The sequence below is a fragment of the Nerophis lumbriciformis genome, linkage group LG25 (assembly GCF_033978685.3).
Source record: "Nerophis lumbriciformis linkage group LG25, RoL_Nlum_v2.1, whole genome shotgun sequence".
Lineage (NCBI taxonomy): Eukaryota > Metazoa > Chordata > Actinopteri > Syngnathiformes > Syngnathidae > Nerophis > Nerophis lumbriciformis.
The window spans coordinates 23,346,803-23,369,138 of record NC_084572.2 but is presented as its reverse complement, the minus strand read 5'-3'; the positions used below and the strand labels follow the sequence as shown (position 1 = coordinate 23,369,138).

Here is a 22,336-nt window from a genome sequence, read left to right as displayed (position 1 = left end):
TGTGACTTCTGCTGTTGCCGTATACATAATACGCCTATAGGGAGAAGTTTTTATTCACACGATGAGTCGGGTGTGTCTTGACCTCCGCCGAACCCCTGAGCCCGACTCACCGAACACCTAGGGTTCGATCGAACCCAGGTTAAGAACCACTGGTCTAGCTACTGTCACTGGTAAAGGTACTAAACATGTCAGACTTTAGTAAATCTAAAAGGCGTTGTTACAATTCTCAATTTATTCATGACAAAGCCAGGAACAAAACAAGGATTTGTGTCGAGGATGCCTTTGAAAGATGGAGACGATTGAAGGCGGAGAAGATGTTTTCATCTGACGCCAAACTTGCTAATTTCCTCCTTGATAGGTAAGTCAGGCATTTACATTTTCTTATTACTTGTAATTAATGGAAATGGACATTTCTTATGTAAATGATATTGTCCAATACAGTCTATGATCTTGTCTAACAAAGCCAGTATGTTCGTGCAACGAATGCTTAGGAGCGAAGCACCATCTCACTAGTGTAGCTTAGCATGCTAGCCCGGTCAATGACACATCGACATATAGGCTAACGGGGGAAATACAGTATATGCCCGTTAGCCTGTATGCCGATGTGTCATCCAACTGACAGAGAAAAATATATTTTCGACAAATAAAACCTATGTGGATATGGGTAGTGTCAGTGCCTATTTCGTTCTCAATATGCTGATAAACTGAGGAAATGTGTTCCAACATTAGCACGGTTAATTGCAGATTCTGGCCCTGTATGTGCATTAAGCACATATGGGCTGGTATTTGCTTGGCACAATATACCGCAATGCATTACATGTAATGATTTTGTACTTTGTGTATGGACATGGTAGTAGGCTATAAGATATATGCGTAACGTGGTTTTTGTGTATAATCGCACTCTGCACTGAAAGATGGAAGAGAATGCAGTGCGTCAGGTTAGATGCAACATGGTGTTATGCTGAGCGAAATGCGGCGGTAATTTTACTGTTGGCCTTGGCTTGCCATCAAAGTAGGCCTATGCGATATATAATATCCATCCATCCATCCATTTTCTACCGCTTATTCCCTTCGGGGTTGCGGGGGGCGCTGGAGCCTATCCCTTCGAGGTCACAGGGGGCGCTGGAGCCTATCTCATTATATATTATTATATATATATTTATTTCGATGGTGGTCCGTGCAGTCAAACTAGACATTTTAGCAGGGTAATGCCATCAATCTGTCCAGACTTCCGATGAAAAATATTGCTGCGTAACTTTACAAATACATTTGGCTAATTGACATCAGTAAAATGTGGCCTAATTACTCAGTAAACCATCTTGCAAGAAGCATAAACAAGAGAAACCTACAGCGTAGTACTCGTCGATTGCCATTTGAAGTTCCTTGGAGTAGGATTCGGATTCGGCTGCGTATCTGGCATCTAAACGCCCCGGCCCTAAATGGAGGAAGAGCAAGCAGGAGCAGGCAAGCTAATAGCTAAGCAAGCCGCTAAACTAGCTTTAAAGAACACAATGAATAAGTGTTTAGAAAAGTTTAAGAAATGTAGATAGAAGCACGTCACAGTAAAAGTAACAATAAATTAACAAGTAAATTAATAAGTCTACAGAGTGGATAATGTAACTTTTGAGCTGCTCTGCTGTTGTTTAGGGGCCGGGCATACACGTATGTGAAAAAAGGATTGATCCATAAATCGGTAGTGTTGATACTATGGATAGAAAACAGTATATGATTGGTACAAGAGTAAAAAATTACAATATATTTATCTTTTTGGTCAATTTTGTTAATGTTTACAAATTCAAGAAATTAGGCCCCGGGCAAAAAACTAAAGGATTTCAATGAGTAATAGATAGTAGTATTTGCTTTTGTTTAGTTATTCTGTACTATTGACTTTGTTTTGATCAAACAGTTGTATGAACTAAAAGAAAATAAAGCACTTGTTTTAATATTATGTTGACATTTTTAAAAGTTATGGTTAATACACGTGATCGATATCGGACAATTTCACTCACGAATCGGAAAATTCGGATCGGAACATCCCTACTACAAAACACAAAACCAACAGTACACTGAGTAAATGTTTTTATGAGGTTTTCAAAAATAAAGTGACATTGCTGTGAAAGTGTACTCCTGTGGACAGAAACGTCATAATATTTATATTCAAGTTCAAAAGATCGATATTTTTATACTGGTTGAAAATAGCCCCATGAAAAAAGTAAATATTTAACCCTGCCTTGTGAAAGAATCAGAATTGAGAATAGTTGGGAACCGGAATTGATACAGGCAACCGGAATCAGAAATGTCCAAATTCAAACGATGCCTAACCCTACTAATCGCTAGCTAGCTTAAATGCCAACATGAATACAAGACACATTAACATCTTTCCCTTTTATAAATAAAATGATAAATGGGTTATACTTGTATAGCGCTTTTCTACCTTCAAGGTACTCAAAGCGCTTTGACAGTATTTCCACATTCACACACACATTCACACACTGATGGCGGGAGCTGCCATGCAAGGCGCTAACCAGCAGCCATCAGGAGCAAGGGTGAAGTGTCTTGCCCAAGGACACAACGGACGTGACTAGGATGGTAGAAGGTGGGGATTGAACCCCAGTAACCAGCAACCCTCCGATTGCTGGCATAAACTTTTAAACTTATCTTAACTGGTATAAACACAATGCTGTCTGGGCAACTTTGGCCTTGTTCACGCTGCAGGTCAATTCAGAATTTTTATCCCATATCTGACCTGTATCGGATTGCAATTCGGGATTTTTTAAAATCCGACCCATGCATATTTCGGATGTGGATGGAAATCGTTTATGTATCCGATGTGACCTCAGTATGAACGCTGCGGTCGCGTTCATCCGACCAGCACGTCATCAAATAGCGACAAGCGTTTTCTTGGCTAAAATAGACAGTTGTAAAACAAATAGTTGTAAAATGAGCAGAAAACAGGCGAAAATAATATGTTTCAGGAACTCACGTCAATGTTACACCACTCATGTCTCCGACTGCTCGCCAACACGTTCTTTGGAGCAGACATCGAAACAAATGTCCCACAAACTCAGAGAGCCAAAATGCTTGCCCTCTTCCTTCTTAATCTTCTACGCGCAATAATTTGGTTCAGAAAATGTTGACTTATGATTGCAAATCCCTGAAATTTCCACAAATGCGCCAGGACTTAGACCTACTAAAATTGAAGCCATGATTACTTCCGTAAACACTGCAGCACGTGTGACATCATGACCTCATGTCTGCATGCGGGTCAGATTGCGTTCACATCAGAATTGGACATCTTACCGTGCAGTGTAAATGGAGCCAAAGTTATTCAATTGTGCACATTGAACCTAAAACAGAGTGACAACGGTGAATAGCCATACACGGGCGTCCAACGTGTCTACAACAGGAAGTGAACCTGCGTGACGTCACATAAAACGGACATGCAACCACCATTTTGCCTTTATCATTAAAAAACACTCTAAAATAGGGCTGGGCGATATATCGATATACTCGATATATCGCTGGTTTGTCTCTGTGCGATATAGAAAATTACTATATCGTGATATTCCGAGTATACGTTCTCACGCAGTTGCTTTTAGCTGCGGGCATTACACTACAGGCTCTTCTCAGTCTTTCTTGTCTCTCCTTCTCACAGAGACGTAAAACAAGCGCACCTTCTTACATACGTCACATACGTATACGCCCTCGCGGAGCAGAGAGGTAGCGGCATGGGTAACGTTAGCTCGTGGTAACACGAGAGAAAGAAGGTGTGAATCTGGTAACAAATGAAGGAAGAATTAATTCCCAAGAAAAACAGCACGGGGTCCATCGTCTGGCGGTGGTTTGGCTTCAAGCGGGAATATGTCGAACAGACCACCGTAATATGTCAAGTATGCGGCAAAAGCGTTGCTACAAAAAGTAGCATTACTGCTAATATGTAGCATCATTTGAAAATGATGAGAATGAAGAGTGTTTAAAACTCTGCATGTCAACATCTCCGTTCGGTGCCACTCCAACAAAATGCCGAGGCAACCATTTCCACATCAACACCGTATGAAAAAAATAGTCAACAACAGAAGGAGATAACGTCTGCAGTAACCTACCACATAGCGAAGGACATACACTGTTTGATTTCCATTATGCAGCTCATTTTTATTTGACAGTTATTGAAATATCTTGTGTGACATAATTCACAAAAGTGCACTTTATTTGTTTTAAACTATTGCAGTGGTGTTCTGTACAAAAAGTGCACTTTAATTTAGTGTTGTTTTGATATGTCATCTTAGTGACATCATGCACAAAAGTGCACTCATAGCTTGTTTTTAAAATGTCTCTGACAATCTTGCACTTTCTGTTTTGAAATGACATGAATGTTTGTGCCACTGCTTAATAACTGTTTAATAAATACACTTTTGGTCAATTGACTTAGTTGTAATTTCCCTCTCTGCATGAAAGTTTAAAATGAGCATATATTAATGCAGTATGAACAAGAATGTTTCAATGTAGACACATAGAATCATCATACTGCTGTGATTATATGCATCAAGTGTTCATTCAAGGCTAAGGCAAAATATCGAGATATATATCGTGTATCGTGACATGGCCTACAAATATTGAGATATTAAAAAAAGGCCATATCGCCCAGCCCTACTCTAAAACCTTTACAAATTAAAACAATATTTAATGTTTCATTGTTCCATTTTACATGTTCAGGCGGGCGCTTCACATCCGAGTGGTACGAAGTCACGGAAGAAGAAAAAATACAATGGTGCTAATATGGCGGACTCGATTAAATCAATAGTGTGGACTCACTTTGGCTTTTGAAGTGAGTATGGGACAAAACTGAATAAGGAAGGTGTATTATTTTCACCCGTTTAAACACAACGCTGTATTGTAGATTATTAAGAGCAATATGTTTATAATCACTGTATCATCATATTGAGGTAACATCATTGTGAGCTATGTATCACGTATTGAGATTCAGAGTTTTAATCGCCATGCTATTCAAAGAAATGTATCTTAATAATGTTATCTTACTCATTTAAAAGCTATTGCAAGATTTTAGCCATGTTTTTAAAAAAAATATGCATGTAGCTAACTCTTTCCCACACACATAACAAATAATTTGACAGCTAGGCAAAACAAAGCATGCAGTGAGCCAGAAGAGCTGATATGAGGAAGCTCTCATGTGCTTCTAACTATAGGAAACAACGTGCTTGGGAAATGACATCACATAGTAGGCAGTGCACAGTCCTGTTTGACTAGATGTCTGACATGATAATGAATGAGAGTATCATCTCACGGTGTGTCCTCAGGTAAGCCACGGTCTCTGAATGCCCGGTTTTGGACTGTGCACGCATGCCTGGAGGGGAGCGATGAAGGGAAAAAGACAACTGTGTGCATATCAGTCGACATATGTCATGACATTCCCTTGTAAGGAATACTGTGGTGCATTCCCTGGGGGATTCTAGATCAGTGTGAACATAAATCATGCAAAAACACAACATACAAGACAAAACATCCATCAACATAATGCACTAGGTTCCATTCTCGTCGGTGCTCTAGTCTCTATCTAACATTTATGAGGAAGTGTGACGCAGTGGAGCTTCTACTGGGTGGTGTTTAATAGTGCCTTCCTGTGGGGCAAATAAATAACAATATGCCATGGGAACACTGTAGTTAGAGAGGGTTTTCAACCAGATATCCAAGTAATAAATTGTACACCTAATGCCTAACAACAGTGTTTTTTTTGACTAATGAATAGATTTCTCACACTGTTTCTGCATTGTATTTACTTAATAGCAACCAGATCTGAATGTTGATTTTGTTTTTATGTACTGTAATCCACATGGACATTTTTTTAAGTATGTTTTGAATTTGGCTTTTTTCCCATATCGCCACCAAGCACAAGACTAGAGGTTATGTCTGTGAATGAGCATGGTCAAAAAATATTTTAAAAGATTTAAATATTTTGCGAAGAAACCATTTGATTTCGGCGATGATTTTCAATTATGTTAAATAATTAACCCCTGGAAATTCTGGTGTACTGAAGATGGCAGAAATACAGTCATGTGAAAAAACTATGACAGGGTGTGTTTGGGTAAACTTACTGTTCCGAGTCTTTAACAGCTGTGCAGAAACCATGTACTTTAAAATGTTCCTTTCTTTTAATTTTTTAAGCAAATAAACAGTCTCCTCTTCATTACAATTGTTGCCCAAGTTTTTATTGAATGGTATCTTCTTACGGGCTATATCCCGAGCGTTGAGATTGGCGCATTTGCAGTATGAAGGGTCCCATTTCGGCATCACACACCCACTTGAGAGATCTGGTTTTAAGTCACATAATCAAGGTGTGTTAGTCCGGTTTCTCAAAAGCCAAACATGATCTGAATAAGATGTTTCCATGGGTCGTAGGATGCTTCTTTAGAGCCGAACTATTTGAGAAATCAGATTAATTCAGTGCATGACTTACATTAGTCCCAAACAGATCCCTGGACCAACAAGATGAAGTGTATATTTTTTGCACATTTTTCAAACACTGATTGATATCTACGGACCAAATGTAATGGAACAATTGTATCCTTGTGTCCTTGAGACTCTACAGCGTCAAATCTAGTGTTTCATGTTGAAAAGTCGTACGACACAAAGCTTTTAAAAGCAGTTTGATAACAGCTAAGCACGTCAGCGTGGTAATTAAACTCAGACTGTCTCATTTTACGACCCACACACTACACATGCTCAGCTCATGAGTTCCTGATGCAAATAAAAACAAATAAAGCCCTCATGAGCTCATACAGAACAACCTTTCTGACGTAAAGTCGTGCATGACTTGGTCAACCATGAACAGATGAATCTGACAAATGTGATGGTCAACAATAGCTTGTGACTTTAAAAGGAGCTAATAATGAACAAATGTGACCATCCCAGTGATCAACAAGGAGATTCAAATGTACAATTCATGGAACCTTTAGATCTCTTGAGGGCATGGTTCTACCCAAACCATCATAAACAAGAAGGCAAGAGTTCATAGCGATTCATAGCGAAGATTACTATTGCAACAACACATAACGCTATCATCATAACACATCGTAAAACTAACCTGTCTCACAACGGTCTAATTCCAGCTCACGTTCCCTATTAGTGGGTGAACAATGCAACGCTTGGTGAACTATTATTGCAACAACACATCATCAGTACGGTAAAACTAACTTGTCTCACGACAACCTTCATCATGGTCGAAAAAACCTAAAAACCCCAATTTAAAATTGTACACTTAAATTGATATCCACCTGTGGCATACGGATTTATTTTTGATTCATGCATGACAGAAGTTTTTAGATCGATACCTTATTTAGATTTTGTATAACCCTGTCCTGCAACAAAATGACAATGAAAACACATCCTCTTGGAATCTCAAAGAAGTAGTGACTTGTCCTGTTTTATTTCAAGGTTAACAGACCAACTGTATTCTTTAGTCATTAACTGGAATAGTTTCGCTCCTGTGTTTATTCTGTTTCACTGCCGACATCTCCTCAGTAGAATGACATACAACTTCCCCGTATTGCATCAACAACACAAAGTTGCATAACCAACAGACAAAGTAGCAAGGTCGTGCATAGTCAGCATTGCAATACTTGTAAGGATGTTTAATTACTGGTTGCAATCCCATAGTGAAACGTCCTAAATGGCACTTGTGTTTCTAAAATGTCATTGTGTCGCAGAGCAAAGCTCAAAGGAATTTCCAAATGCGGACCTACCAAAATTCCGCATAGTGAACCTTGTTGTCAGGCGGATTAATATAAATGTCAAGAGAACTTACTCGTGTCCGCTTATGCCAAAGCATACTATTCCAAGTAAAATGCCGAAAAGTTGACTCTAGTCATTAAATGGCAAGTGGGAATAGTCATGTAACTTGTGTTGTCCAATAACAAACACCGCTATTGTGCCTGCCCAGCATCACCACACAAAACAATTAAATGAAATACAACACCCATCCAAGGGACCCACATTGTAGCAAAAACAGTATTAAGATAAAGGTGACTGAACTGTATGTACTCCAGGTCTGTGTCAACCCATGAAAAACACAAGTGTCCAATACTAAATTATTAAGGGGAGACAAACTATCAATTTACAATTGTATTGCGTGCCTGGTGGTTCCTCTGGGCAATGTACTAGAGCCACCAAATCTCCTAAAAACACTAATACCTCATAGACTAATAGAGTGATTGGTAGGTTGAAGACCGCAGGAAAGTCGAAATGTCCTACATGGAGCTAACAAAGCCTCTCACCTCATAGCGTTCCAGGCAAACATGGCTGACGACCGTAATAAACTGGTGGTTTCTTCTGGTTACAAATACTTAATTGGTCATAAATTTACAGGTCGTTGTATTAGGGCCACCAAAGGTCCCTACAAAAACCTTGATAGACACTAGACAGTGTGGATAGATATAAAGAAAGGCTCTCAAATGATCACATTTTTAAATCAGATTAATCATATTTTGGAATTTGGATTAATCGTGATTATTCACAGGTGATTACTCGCTTGCATAATTGAAATAACCTTAAGAAAAGACCCTAATATTTGTACACAAATCTAATTTTATTGTCAGAATTTTAGCCAGGGCGTTTTTAAACATTTTACTCGAATACATGTCATTTATTTGCACAAAATGTATGGTTTATGACCGTACAGCGGTTAAGGTAAAAGATCAAGTACAGCCAAAATAAATTGCATAATAAATCCAAGACCGCAGATGATTAATGCTTTTAATTTTTTATGATTAATCACGTGAGTTAACTCTTTAAATTTGACAGCCTTAAAAAACAAGACTAAGGGTCGTAATAAACACGTAGCTGCTTTGTATCTAACTTGTTAATTAGATTCTCACAACAACTAACCTAAATTTTATGGTCATTTTTAAAATCCATAAAATAGATTAACAAGCGACAAATGACCAACTTCCAGCTTAATTGAGCATTTTGGGCAAACATAACTAAAGACCATGGCTAACAACACCTGCTTTGTTTATGGATAGTTAATCCTGACAAAATCATCTAACCTGTACACCAATTTATATTCTATAACTATAAATACAGGCAAATATTGTACATACAATCATAAAGAGGTGATATATATATTTTTTTTACACTTAAACACTTCTTTGTGGTCTACAAAGGATGTTATGGTGGTTCTTTGGTCAACATTTCACATACACTACCTAAGTTTTACAGACCGTTTTCAAGCCGCTTTTTAGCGTTTACGTAGCAAGTCTACTGACAGATATAAGTCCAAACAATACGCTACTTTGTATTAGAAATGGCAACAACAGAGGATGCATGTGCCTTTACTAGCCAGTCTGCCCTACAACAAGAGGATAGCGGACAAAAAGGAGCTTATTGACTACATCGTCGGCCTACAATGGCGGAAGCGCGCAAAGCACTTTGAGTCAATCTCTACCATATGTCATCGGTGCAAAAAACATAACAGGTTTTACGAATTCCAAATTGCTGGTTTCTAGGAAGTATGAAGGAAGGCGAGATTGTTTTCTAAATATCTCCGCAATGCCACGACGATATGATTTCACATTTTTGGGACTTATGCAGATTCCAAATACACAACAGCAGGTAGCAATAGGTTAGAAAAGTTAGTTTTGTGTAATAGGGCCCCTTCAATAAGATATGCTTTGTTTATGAATAAATAATCCTGACAAAAAAACTAACCTGGACACCAATTTATATTTGGTAAATGTCGATATCTAGAAGAAAAAAATACAAACACAGACAAATATTGTTCATACAGCCTTAATGTGTTTATGTTGTATGACAGTGGTGTCAAACATACGGCCCGAGGGCCGGATCAGGCCTGCGAACAGGTTTTATCCGGCCCGCAGCATGAGTTTGCCAAGTATAAAAATTAACCTGAAAATTTTGAATGAAAGAAACTGCGGTTCTAAATGTGTCCACCGCATGTCGCAATAGTAATTATTTGTATCTTTGTAGATGATGCTACATATGTACAAAATAAACATAGTTAGTACATCAGTCGAGGAAAATTATCAAACTGCATAATTAACATACTGTATTTTGATTTTAATATAATTTTTTTTATCTTGATAGATTGAAAATTAACACCAATGAGTTGACTGATGAACATTATCACACAATTTATTCAGAAAATATAAATAACGACAAATAAAGATAGATCACTATTAACCGCAACATAACATGTATGTGTAAAAAAAAAACAACAACATTATGATTTGTACATTTTCAGAATGTTCTTGTTCTATTTTCAAACAAAGAAAACAATCTGAAGTTGTCTTTATTTTTAAGTTATCGTGCCGTGATTTTACCCGCCCACTTGGGAGTAGATTTTTCTCCATGTGGGCCCTGATCTAAAATGAGTTTGACACCCCTGTTGTACGACATCAGATTGCAGTGTGGCGTTCTATTGACCTTTTCCTAGACCAAGTTCGGAAATGTCCAATTTTGAAACACAATCGTGACAGAACAGTACAGAGATGATACATTAACGTGTATAGGTCAGTTCTCCCTGAAAAATCAATCAATCAATCAATCAATGTTTATTTATATAGCCCTAAATCACAAGTGGCTCAAAGGGCTGCACAAGCCACAACGACATCCTCGGTTCAGATCCAACAATTTATAGCATTTATAGCGGTATAGCTCAGTTGGTAGAGTGGCCGTGCCAGCAACTTAAGGGTTACAGGTTCGATCCCCGTTGTACGACATCAGATTGCAGTGTGGCGTTCTACTGACCTTTTCCTAGACCTAGTTCGGAAATGTCCAATTTTGAAATACAGTCGTGACAGAACAGTACAGAGATGATACATTAATGTGTATAGGTCAGTTCTCCCTGAAAAAACAATCAATCAATCATCCATCCATCCATTTTCTACCGCTTATTCCCTTTGGGGTCGCGGGGGGCGCTGGAGCCTATCTCAGCTACAATCGGGCGGAAGGCGGTGTACACCCTGGACAAGTCGCCACCTCATCGCAGGGCCAACACAGATAGACAGACAACATTCACACTCACATCCACACACTAGGGCCAATTTAGTGTTGCCAATCAACCTATCCCCAGGTGCATGTCTTTGGAGGTGGGAGGAAGCCGGAGTACCCGGAGGGAACCCACGCAGTCACGGGGAGAACATGCAAACTCCACACAGAAAGATCCCGAGCCTGGGATTGAACCCAAGACTACTCAGGACCTTCGTATTGTGAGCAATCAATGTTTATTTATATAGCCCTAAATCACAAGTGTCTCAAAGGGCTGCGCAAGCCACAACGACATCATCGGTTCAGATCCAACAATTTATAGCGGTATAGCTCAGTTGGTAGTGTGGCCGTGCCAGCAACTTAAGGGTTACAGATTCGATCCCCGTTGTACGACATCAGTACAGGGGATGATACATTAACGTGTATAGGTCAGTTCTACCTGAAAAAACAATCAACCGATCAATCACTCAATCAATCAATGTTTATTTATATAGCCGTAAATCACAAGTGTCTCAAAGGGCTGCACAAGCCACAACAATATCCTCGGTTCAGATCCAACAATTTATAGCATTAATAGCGGCACAGCTCAGTTGGTAGAGTGCCGTGCCAGCAACTTAAGGGTTACAGGTTCGATCCCCGCTTTTGCCATCCTAGTCATTGCCGTTGTGTCATTGGGCAAGACACTTTACCCACCTGCTCCCAGTGCCAGCCACACTGGTTTAAAAATGTAACTTAGATATTGGGTTTCACAATGTAAAGCGCTTTGAGTCCCAAGAGAAAGGCGCTATATAAATATAATTCACTTCACTTTATATTATACAGGGTGATAACAGATTCAAATATGGGGTACGTACCATTGGTTTTTTTTTTAAACTCAGATGTGTTTGATCACCAAACAAAATTGTTTGAAGCAAAGGAAAAAGACAAATTAAACCCAGCATTCATGAACTTACTTGTATTGAGTCGTTGGCCATCGCCGTGTTCGAATAACCGGACAACCTGTGCTCATGTAGGGGTTTGTCCCCCTCGTCAACGGGCCGTCACCCCTCCGAAACAATAGCACACAAAGATGGATGTTGTCTCAACTTTGACCGAAACAGCCTGTTGACACAAAAGGCGGTAGAGAGGTAATCCTGCTTTGGGTGGACCCACCCTCGTCCTCTCAAGTTGTGTTTAAAAAAGCAGACGTAAAACGTGTTTGCTCGGTCTCCCGTTCAATCATCCGAACCGCACCACAATGGCAGCCACAACAATGAAGCGATCCCGGTTTAAAAGAAAAAAGAAGAAAAAAGAAAGCCCCTCCACAGCGGCGCCTCCAGTCTCGTCCTACCGCTGAAAAAAAGTCACATCCACGGGCGGTTATTCACCGCAAAATGCGAAAGAAAGGCGGCCGCTTGCTCCGTGTGCGTGTGCTCGCTAGCGCCGGTATCAGTAACATCCGTGAACCGCCAACACGCCTCGCGCTGGCTCTTCCCCGTGTCACGTGACACGCGGGACGCCGCCTGTCAGTGCGTGAACGAGCGTGCGCGCGGCCGTTAAAACACGCCGGTTTTTTTTTTTGCCGTCTTAGATTTTCAGAATAAACGCTCAGTGTACGACACTTGTAAGGGAACGCGGTTGTGCGCGTGCGCGTGTGTTCGTCACCGCGCGGCTGTATGCGTCACATGACGTGCCGTTGTCAGGTCAACCGTAACGCGCGATGTCAACCAACTGTTGAATAATAAAACATAAGAGTGAGCTCTAATTATTTTAATTTGTAAGTTAATAGAATAAAATAGAGTAGAAAGTACTTTATTGATCCCGGGGGGAAATTCAGCACCACAGTCCGCTCACAATAGACAATAATAATAATAATAAATAATATAATATGCAGGGGCGTCACTAGCTTTTAAGGACAGGGGGGCTTTGCCCCCAGGAGATGCACAGGATGCGAGCGAATGTTACGCACGAGCACAAAACTTCACAAACGGCTAACAAAGACTTAGAAATTATTTATTGTTATTATTATTATTTTTTTTAAATGCACGGGACGATATGAAATGCTCCCCGGGACGATGGCTTTTAACCATTTTTTTTCTTTTTCTTTTTATGTATTTATTCATTTTACATTTTATATTAAATGTCTTGGTTTTTCCTCCCTCTGAAAATCCTATGAAATGTTTAACAAGCCATCCTATAATAATAAAACAGCTATTAATGTAACAATACATCCATCCATCCATCCATTAAAACAAATATATTTAATGATGTTTTTTTATTATTTTAAAAATAGGCTAATGTATATTACTTTATATAGATTCTACAAGAAACACAAAACTTAAAAAATAAATTATTTACAATTGCACACACAAGGTTTTGTGCAGCTTCACTCATTGTATAGGAAGATAATGTGCTTCGTACACCTGCAGGACCGCAAGCAAGGTCGCAGAGAAAATGCGGACTGGAATTTGAGTGATGTGGGCATTTTCTATATGAACAAGTGGAATGGATTGGATACCGACGCACTAAAGGGGCTCTCTACCTTACGCTACGAAGTGAGGGGAAACTGAGTGAATAATAACAGGTTATATGATTATTTATTTAAACTCATATTTGGGCCACTTTATAATGAGTATGTCGGCATGTATTTGTAAAAAAAACAAAAAAAAACACCAAATTATTTAGGGGGGCTCAAGAATATTTTAGGGGGGCTTGAGCACCCCTAAAATAGGCCTAACAACGCCAATGATAATATGTATAATATATTATATATAATATAAAAATAATATAAATATATTCTACATATACTCTACATAAGTTGTCTGAATTGCGTGTGTAAACAAACGTTTTCTTGTTGTACCTCTCACTATTTGGCTATATTCAGTGTCAATTCAAATTTTCTTTCATTTTAAATCCCAGGTGTCAAACTCAAGGCCGGGGGCCAGATCTGGCCCACCACATCATTTTATATGGCCTGCAAAAGCCTGGAAATAATATGCATCAGTAATGTACTTTTTTAATGAATGTATCGTTCTTTAAGTATTTAAATCTTTAAATAATATTATATAATATAATATATAATATACTGTACATATATTGTGTAAATATTATGTATATATGTTGTATTTTATATCGCTATATTTAGTCTATTTATACCTGCATTGTCCTTTCCATCCTTACACTTTCCATCATTGTAACTGAGCTACTGTGTGGAACAATTTCCCTTGTGGATCATTAAAGTTTGTCTAAGTCTAAGTCTAAGTTTTCCATTTTGACAGAAAAAATATATGCAAAATGCATATATTTTAAAATGTAACATCTAATAATGGATTGGTACCAAATTGGGTACTTTTATAAGTACTGACTGAAGTCTGTCGGTAGTACCGGGTATCGATTCACATAAAATCAAATGGTACTTTATTTTGATACTTTTCTTGCCTGTGAGAAAGCTTTTATAAGTCAGACTCTGCTTTTTAAAATGCACTAGCTCGATGCTAATTTACAATATGCAATATGCATGCTACTGATTAGTACTAACAATTTTAAATGTTTTTTTAACACCTCCAAATGTGGTAATCAAAATTACAACTAAGATGCACGTTACAATTAACACTTACAGCAGAAGTGTGAAACTCAAGGTCCAGGGGCCAAAACTGGCATCATTTAATGTGGCCTGCGAAAGCCTGGAAATAATGTTCGTACTTGACCTTTCTTACGAAATGTTTCATTGTTTCTATTTTGGACAGAAAACATTTATGTAGTACATGAAATGTAATATGTTTTAAAATGTATATTAACTGTTCATGCAACAAATATTATACTATTATTAGAGGGGGGAATCTTGAGGCACCTCAGGATTCGATTCGGAATCGATTCTTGTGTCAACACAAATCTTGATTCAAACCAATTCTTTCAATGTATTTTTTGGTATAATCCATCCATCCATCCATTTTCTACTGCTTGTCCTTGTCCTTTTTTTTTTTTTTTTTTTTGGCAGGGGTTGGGGGGGGGGGGGGTCGCAGGGGGTGTATAACCTTTTCAAAACAGGTTAAAGGTTGCAAAACTTCCGTATGGATGCTGACATATGCATGCATTGAGGAAACATGAAAATGGCCTAAAAACTTATTTTTATAAATTGATTGTTTAAAAAAAAGTATTTGTTAAATTTTCAAATTAATTTTTCAAAATTATGATCGATTTAGAAACAGAGGATAAATAAAAATTGTAATTGTGCTGTGATTTTGAATTTTTTTGAGCACTCGTAATTATTATATACCTTATTACAATTTGTTTGTAAAAAATAAATATTATAATATTTGCTTGTCGCCTCGACTTATAATTTCAAAGCAAGTTTTCAGTCAATATGTATTTACAAAAATCAAATAATCAAATGCATAGGCAATTGTGTAATAATATATTGAGGCAAAAATACATTCACTGTTACAAGCGGCCCTTTGAAGGCAGCTATAACTGCCATGTGGCCCTCTATGAAAACAGGTTTGATACCCTTGACCCTTGACTATAAACATTTTGTGGGACTCAACACAGACAAGACTGGCACATTCAACTTAATAGCAAAGACTACTTCCTGACTCCTGAAGTTAACAAATGTAATACAGTTCATTATACAGTTATTGTCAGCTCAGCGTTAAAGAGAAATTTATTACCGTTTTATATCATTAACCTTCACATAAACATGAACATTTATTAATACATGAACACACATCAAAAATAGGTACCGTTGAGTACTGGTATCGATTTTCAGGTACTGGGAATTGGTACTGTACTGGTTCCAATGGGAAAAATACCCATTCCTAATCATGAAGCGATTATATATTAATATTCCTGAGGGACAAGCTGTAGAAAATGGATGGATATATATATATATTCACTGTTACAAACGGCCCTCTGAGGGCAGCCATAATTGCGATGTGGCCCTCAATGAAAACAGGTTCGACACTACTGCTTTAAATCCTTTCATATGTTGGTTGAAAAGTTGTTTTTCCATTTAACATACTGTCCTTTAACACAAAAACACATTAATAATGTGCACACAGGGACAATCCTACTGTAAGCAAAACTTGGACTACTGTAGAATAGTGGGAAGCAACAATGATATGTACGGTCCTCTGAAAAAATGTCAAAAACAGCCATGTCTATATATCCAACACGTCCAAATCGTGTCCGTTTCATGTGAGCACCATTTTGATGCTGATGCAACTTTAGAGAGTACAATACGACTGATAGAGGTTGTGTTATTAAGATATATCATAAATGAATAACTCTATCCTTAGTCGCTGCATGTTTCAAATATAGCGGACTTGCCACATTGTTGATTTTTTTTTTTTAAAGCATATTCCACAACCTTTCGTCCTAAATTAAGCAATTTCAAGCATTAACACGGCGAAATTGGCACAAAAAATTCAACCTTACACTAATGTTAGCCACTAGGAGATCAAACCAATCAGAGCACGCTGTTCAGTAACGTGGCCACTGATTGGCTCAGCCTCAGGAAGCATTACTATACTGGGTTAATAGAGTGTAAAGGTGACTAAAGGGTGTTATTTTATGTCTAGAAGGCTTTTATAATGTTTACAAACATACCTAAAAGGTAAACAGGTTTTTTTATGTTACAACTATGAAAATATTTAATTTATGATTAACAAATCCCACTTTGCAGGAATATGTTTGTGTACGACTGTATTGCTGTCATGCAGCTTGTCCATACTCGGGTCACGCTGTTTATTGGACTAAGTGTCATTTTCAATCATTTAATAATATTGCTATAGCTCTTCATGCACCTTTTTTCAACATGCAATTCAACTTTTTAAATTTTTGTCTAATTTTATATTTGATACACGTTTTAGTGGAGGAAAAAATACTCAAATTGGAACTCGAGAAGCCGCCTTAACATGAAAAATCAAAGCAATAACAAAGCGAATAGAAAAAGATTCTAAGACAGTGGTTCTTAACCTTGTTGGAGGTACCGAACCCCACCAGTTTCATATGCGCATTCACCGAACCCTTCTTTTGTGAAAAAAATAAAATAAATTTTTTTCAAATTCAAGACAAAGTTATATGTTTTTGGTAACACTTTAAGTTAAGTTAAAGTACCAATGATTGTCACACACACACGAGGTGTGGTGAAATTTGTCCTCTGCATTTGACCCATCCCCTTTTTCACCCCCTGGGAGATGAGGGGAGCAGTGGGCAGCAGCGGTGGCCGTGCCCGGGAATCATTTTTGGTGATTTAACCCCCAATTCCAAGTAACAAAGACTTAATTTAGAGTTATTTGGACACTAGGGGGACATATTCTAAGTAATAAAGACTTAATTTAGAGTTATTTGGTTAGGGTTAGGGTCAGAGTTAGAGGGTTAGGGTTATAATAAGGCCATGCCGAATAAGGCATTAATAAGTACTTAATAATGACTAGTTAAGAGCCAATATGTTACTAATTTGCATGTTAATAAGCAACTAATTAATGGTGAATATGTTTCCCATACTAAAGTGTTACCATGTTTTTTTTACTGGTGCATAAAATGAACCGTTCAAACAACAAAACCAACACAGTGCATAAACTCACAACAAATTACACACCTGCAAACCAGTCAGCTGTTGCCGTATCCGTAATACGCCGATAGGGAGAAGTTTGTATTTACACGATGAGTGTTTTGACCTCCGCCGAACCCCTAAGGCCGACTCACCGAACCCCTAGGGTTCGATCGAACCCAGGTTAAGAACCACTGTTCTAAGAGAATGTTAACTGTACCTTTTGGCATAACCACTATGTGTATAATCACAAGTGTTGAACTCACGGCCTGGCCCGCCACATCGTTTTCTTATGTGTATTAGTTATTTTAATTTGGATGGAAAAATTGCATGTGCTGCATACAATTGCATGTCTCTTACACTGAAAATCTATCTGGCCATGCAAAAAGAACCACTATAGACCACAAGGAAATGTTTTAAATGAAGGAAAACAGGGCTGTCCAAAGTGCAGCCCGCAGCGGCAGTTATGTTTGCATAAAGTTGGTTAAAAAAAATAACAGTAAAATTGTAAAAAAAAAAAAAAAAAAAGGCAAACTTTTCTGATGTTGTACACCCTGGACAAGTCGCAACCTCATCGCAGGGCCAACATACACTTACTATATACAGTATTTAAAGACAAAACTTAGGGTCATTTTTGTGTTATAAATGAAAGTGCATTATTTTTAGTTATTATTATCAACATATCAGTTTTTTCTCATTACATTACGTCTTTTTTTTAGACATTTAAAAAAAGTTTTTACTGTTTTTTTCTTTAACCTGTGTAATAATTAATAGTAGATCACCTATAACACAAAGTTGTCACTAAGTTTTGTCTTTAAATATATGCAATGTCTGTTTTTAGCATTTTTCTTACACGAGAAAAAAAATGATAAAAATAGCCCACACGTATACTTTAGCTTTTTAGTATGGGGCCCTTGTTGGAAAACGTCTGGACACCCCTGTATTATTAACATATATTCCAAACATTTTTAGTTATCATAAAATATTTCTCCCCCTCACAATTTGCATGTAAAAAGAACCATCAAATTGCATAGGGAATGGTGTAAAAATATAATTAGATTATTATATATATATATATATATATATATATATATATATATATATATATATATATAAGATAATTCATTTGGGCAACCATAACTGTGATATGGCCCACAATAAAAACGAGTTTCACACCCCTGATATAAATTATGTCAAATTTAAAAAGCTTAAAAAATATCGATGTTTCGATTTGAGAATCGATATTAGAGAATAAACACCCGGTATCGATCGTACCGATATCCATGTATCGATCCTGACATGCAGGTAGCCGACAAGTGGCTACTGGGTAATAGCGGCAGCTGCTAAATTAAAAGTATTTTTATTGTTTTGTAGCAATTCAGCTACAAACGTAAGTATACATTATGTAAGTAGTAGTTGTTTATGAGTTTTTCCACCTAATTTGCTAGTATCGTAGAATGTTATCGTAAGTAAATTGTTCACCAGCCTAAGTAGCTAGAATAGTTAGCCTAGTACAAGTTGGTCTTCAGTCATGTCTATGTTTGGTTTTGTCAAGACAGGCGCCATAACAAGAACGCCTTATGGTCAGCCAAAAATGATGGACGCTGATTCGGTTAAGATGGTGAACTTTGTGTCGGGACAGTCGGTCCAAGTGCTGCAGGATATAGACGGTGAGTGGGACTCTTCATTAAAACTTCCTGTGTGTGGACATGACAACGATGCCACCCATTTACATTTAAGTGTTACATTTTTAGTCATTGTTGTTTTACAGACAAGTGATGTAAGTGGTAGACAAGAGCATAAATACTCTGAAAATGACAAAATTAAGAGAATTTTTTTACGTTTAGATATTGTGGACACGTTGGCGTTGCTGCGTGGTGAGGATTTGGCGCCCCCGTGTGGCCAATCATTGCCCAGCAGCTGTGACTGTGAGCCCTGCTTGCAAGTCCAAAACCACATCCAGGCTATGGAGCTGCAGGTCCAGTTTCCTCTCAGAAAAGCAGAGGAACTGCTCGAGCGTTTTATCAAAAAGTAGGGTCCTATATATTATACTAGATTTCCTGAATGAATTGCATGTGAATGCTCCATTGCTGAAGTTGAAGTGAAATGCTGACAGAATGTAGTATGAATGTAAGAATAGTTTGAATGTTGGAATGGTTTGAATGTTGAAGAGTTTGAATTTCCAGGAAAACGGAATTTGGTTTGGAACTTGGGGACGTGCTAGTTGGATGAGTGGAATGTGTTGATGTTGGAATGATTTGACTAGGTTGAAAAATGTGCAAATTGTGAAAGTTGTAAAAAAAATGGAACATTTTGAATGGGGAAAATGTCCCTGAAAACTGGGAATTCTTGGAAGTCTGGGATTTTTTTTTTTAGAATTATTGAAGGAGAGCACACAATTCCCAAACAGGCTGTATATTTAGAAGTTGGAACAGTTTGAATTGGATGAAAAATGTGGGAATTGTGAAACTTTGAAAAATGTCCCATTCATTTCAATGGAAATTTTGGGGAAAGCGGGACTTTTTGGGAAAATGTTAAAAGAGTTCAAATGGTTGGTGTTGGAATTTTTCAAATCGGTCGAGAAATGTTGAAGTAGTAAAATTTTCAATTGAGAAATGGTATTAAAGAATTCCAGGATTTTCGGGAAAACCGGGAATTTTTCCAGTTCAAAAAACGACTTTGTTTTTTGTCCTGATTAAGACGAATGTTTGGATGGTGGAACGGTTAAAATGGGTCAAAAAATGTGGAAGGAGTGGTCGTCAGAAACAAAGGGTTTGTAAAAAAAGGGAATTCTGAGAATTCCTGGAATTTTTTTGAACTTGGAAAAATTATAGTTTGAATGTCCAGAATGGGCAGCACGGTGGAACAGGGGATAGTGCATGTGCCTCACTATACGAAGGTCCTGAGTTCAATCCCGGGCTCGGGATCTTTCTGTGTGGAGTTTGCATGTTCTCCCTGTGACTGCGTGGGTTCCCTCCGGGTACTCCAGCTTCCTCCCACCTCCAAAGACATGAACCTGGGTATAGGCTGATTGGCAACACTAAAATTGGCCCTAGTGTGTGAATGTGAGTGTGAATGTTGTCTGTCTATCTCTGTTGGCCCTCCGATGAGGTGGCGACTTGTCCAGGGTGTACCCCGCCTTCCGCCCGAATGCAGCTGAGATAGGCTCCAGCTGCCCCCGCGACCCCAAAGGGACAAGCGATAGAAAATGGATGGATGTCCAGAATGAGTGGAATATGTTGAAGGTGGAATGGTTTGAATCGGTTGAAAAATGTGGAAATAGTGGAAGTTTGAAAAATGGCCAATTCATTTTGAATGGGAAAAATGTCCCGGAAAAGCTGGAATTCTGGGAAAACTGGGAATTTTTAAAAATTTGTCAAGGGAAAGCCCACGATTCCCGAATAGGCTGAACAGTTTGAAGTTGGAACGGTTCGAATCGGATGAAAAATGTGGAAGGTAGACCGCGCCAAAATCTGGAGAATTGAATGAATTTTGGTGTAGAAAATCATGTGTGACTGCTTTGGAGCATTCACACAATTACATTAAATATAGAGCTCAATTTTTTCCCCCCCTAAATCTGTTTCAGCCAAGTGAGAGGCGAAAGCAGACTTGCGTTAACCTCGCTGCAGAGCTTCATCTACGCCTGTCAGCCTTACTTTAATTTCCTGGAATCCACTGCCCGAAACAAGCTGTTGCCTTTTGATATCAAGGTACAGACTTCAATGATTACTGAAAAATATACTCTTTTTCAATGCACTGTTAACATGGCGGAGCAGTGATTAGCACGTCTGTCTCACAGTCAAGAGGGAGGGATGTCGGAGCATCTCCGTCTGGATTTTGCATGTTCTTTCTGGGCTTTTGAGGGTTTCTTTGAGGTACTCTTAACATCAACAAACATGCACATTAGGTCAGTGGTTCGCAAACGTTTTTCACCAAGTACCACCTCAGAAAACACTTGGCTCTGCAAGTACCACCATAATGACCATAATTAAAATACAGTAGCATAGTAGGCCTACATTTATTCATTAAAAACAAGGCAGAGGTTTTATTTAACAAGTATATTGAATATTTTGGCCACTCTAACATTACACACAGTTCAACAGTGACACTATTTGAATATAGGAGAATAAAGCACTGTGCTTTAAGTGATTATTTGGCATACCACTAGTGGTACACGTACCAGTTTGAGAATCACTGCGTTAGGTTAATTGGAGACTATCCCATCAGCCACGAGTCACAGTGCAGACTTGTTTGAACAGTAGTGTGTGTGTGTGTGTGTGTGTGTGTGTGTGTGTGTGTGTGTGTGTGAGCAGCGTGTGCAGCTGTTGCATTTCTCACAGCAACTGTGTGACACTTTGGAACATCTGGTGTTCACCTTCGCCAGCCACAATCTTCTCAGTTTGGATCAAACTGAGCCCGAAAAGTAAGCACTCGTCTAAAAATCTTTATCAAAGTGTTTATTTCTTTATAAAAATAAACACATGAGCTGTGTGTTATATTATCTTTCCTGTGTCCTCAGTCTGTCTCACTTCTGTGTCGGCCAAACCCAGATCGGCCAACTGAGGCTGAGCACGTTTTTCTACTGTACGCCAACGCCGTACCTGGCGGAGGTCAACACCGGCCTGTTCAAACGCATGCGGTGGAACGTGGAGAGAGGTGATGGAGCCCGCAGTAGCGAGAGGGAACCTGAGACAGAGTAGTGAGTCTTTTTTCTTTCATTGCCTGATTGCTTTCTTTCCATGAAACATATTTGTTGTCGTTTTTTTTCAAGCTACTTCCTGTGCTGCC

The 22,336-nt window shown here is 38.4% G+C and overlaps 2 protein-coding genes across 6 annotated transcripts in view; one reads left to right on the top strand and one right to left on the bottom strand.

Moving 5' to 3' along the window:
* pkn1a (protein kinase N1a) overlaps window positions 1-12,606 on the bottom strand; it is an 81,067-nt gene extending 68,461 nt beyond the window's left edge. The window contains exon 1 of the mRNA XM_061983961.1: window positions 11,973-12,606. Coding sequence (XP_061839945.1) covers window positions 11,973-11,993 — 21 coding nt within the window. The 5' untranslated portion in view covers window positions 11,994-12,606. The remainder of the gene's footprint in view (window positions 1-11,972) is intronic.
* Window positions 12,607-18,841: 6,235 nt separating this feature from the next.
* The window catches only part of lg25h19orf67 (linkage group 25 C19orf67 homolog), an 8,707-nt gene continuing 5,212 nt past the window's right edge, over window positions 18,842-22,336 (top strand). For 3 of the 5 annotated variants that reach the window (XM_061983956.1, XM_061983957.1, XM_061983953.1), the window contains exons 1-7: window positions 18,842-18,938; window positions 19,108-19,218; window positions 19,396-19,579; window positions 21,135-21,258; window positions 21,862-21,971; window positions 22,068-22,247; window positions 22,320-22,336. The exon at window positions 22,320-22,336 is cut by the window's right edge. In XM_061983956.1, coding sequence (XP_061839940.1) covers window positions 19,143-19,218; window positions 19,396-19,579; window positions 21,135-21,258; window positions 21,862-21,971; window positions 22,068-22,247; window positions 22,320-22,336 — 691 coding nt within the window. In that variant the 5' untranslated portion in view covers window positions 18,842-18,938; window positions 19,108-19,142. Of the gene's footprint in view, window positions 19,014-19,107; window positions 19,219-19,395; window positions 19,580-21,134; window positions 21,259-21,861; window positions 21,972-22,067; window positions 22,248-22,319 lie in introns of all 5 variants that reach the window. The other 2 variants (XM_061983954.1, XM_061983955.1) reach the window with 2 other exon arrangements.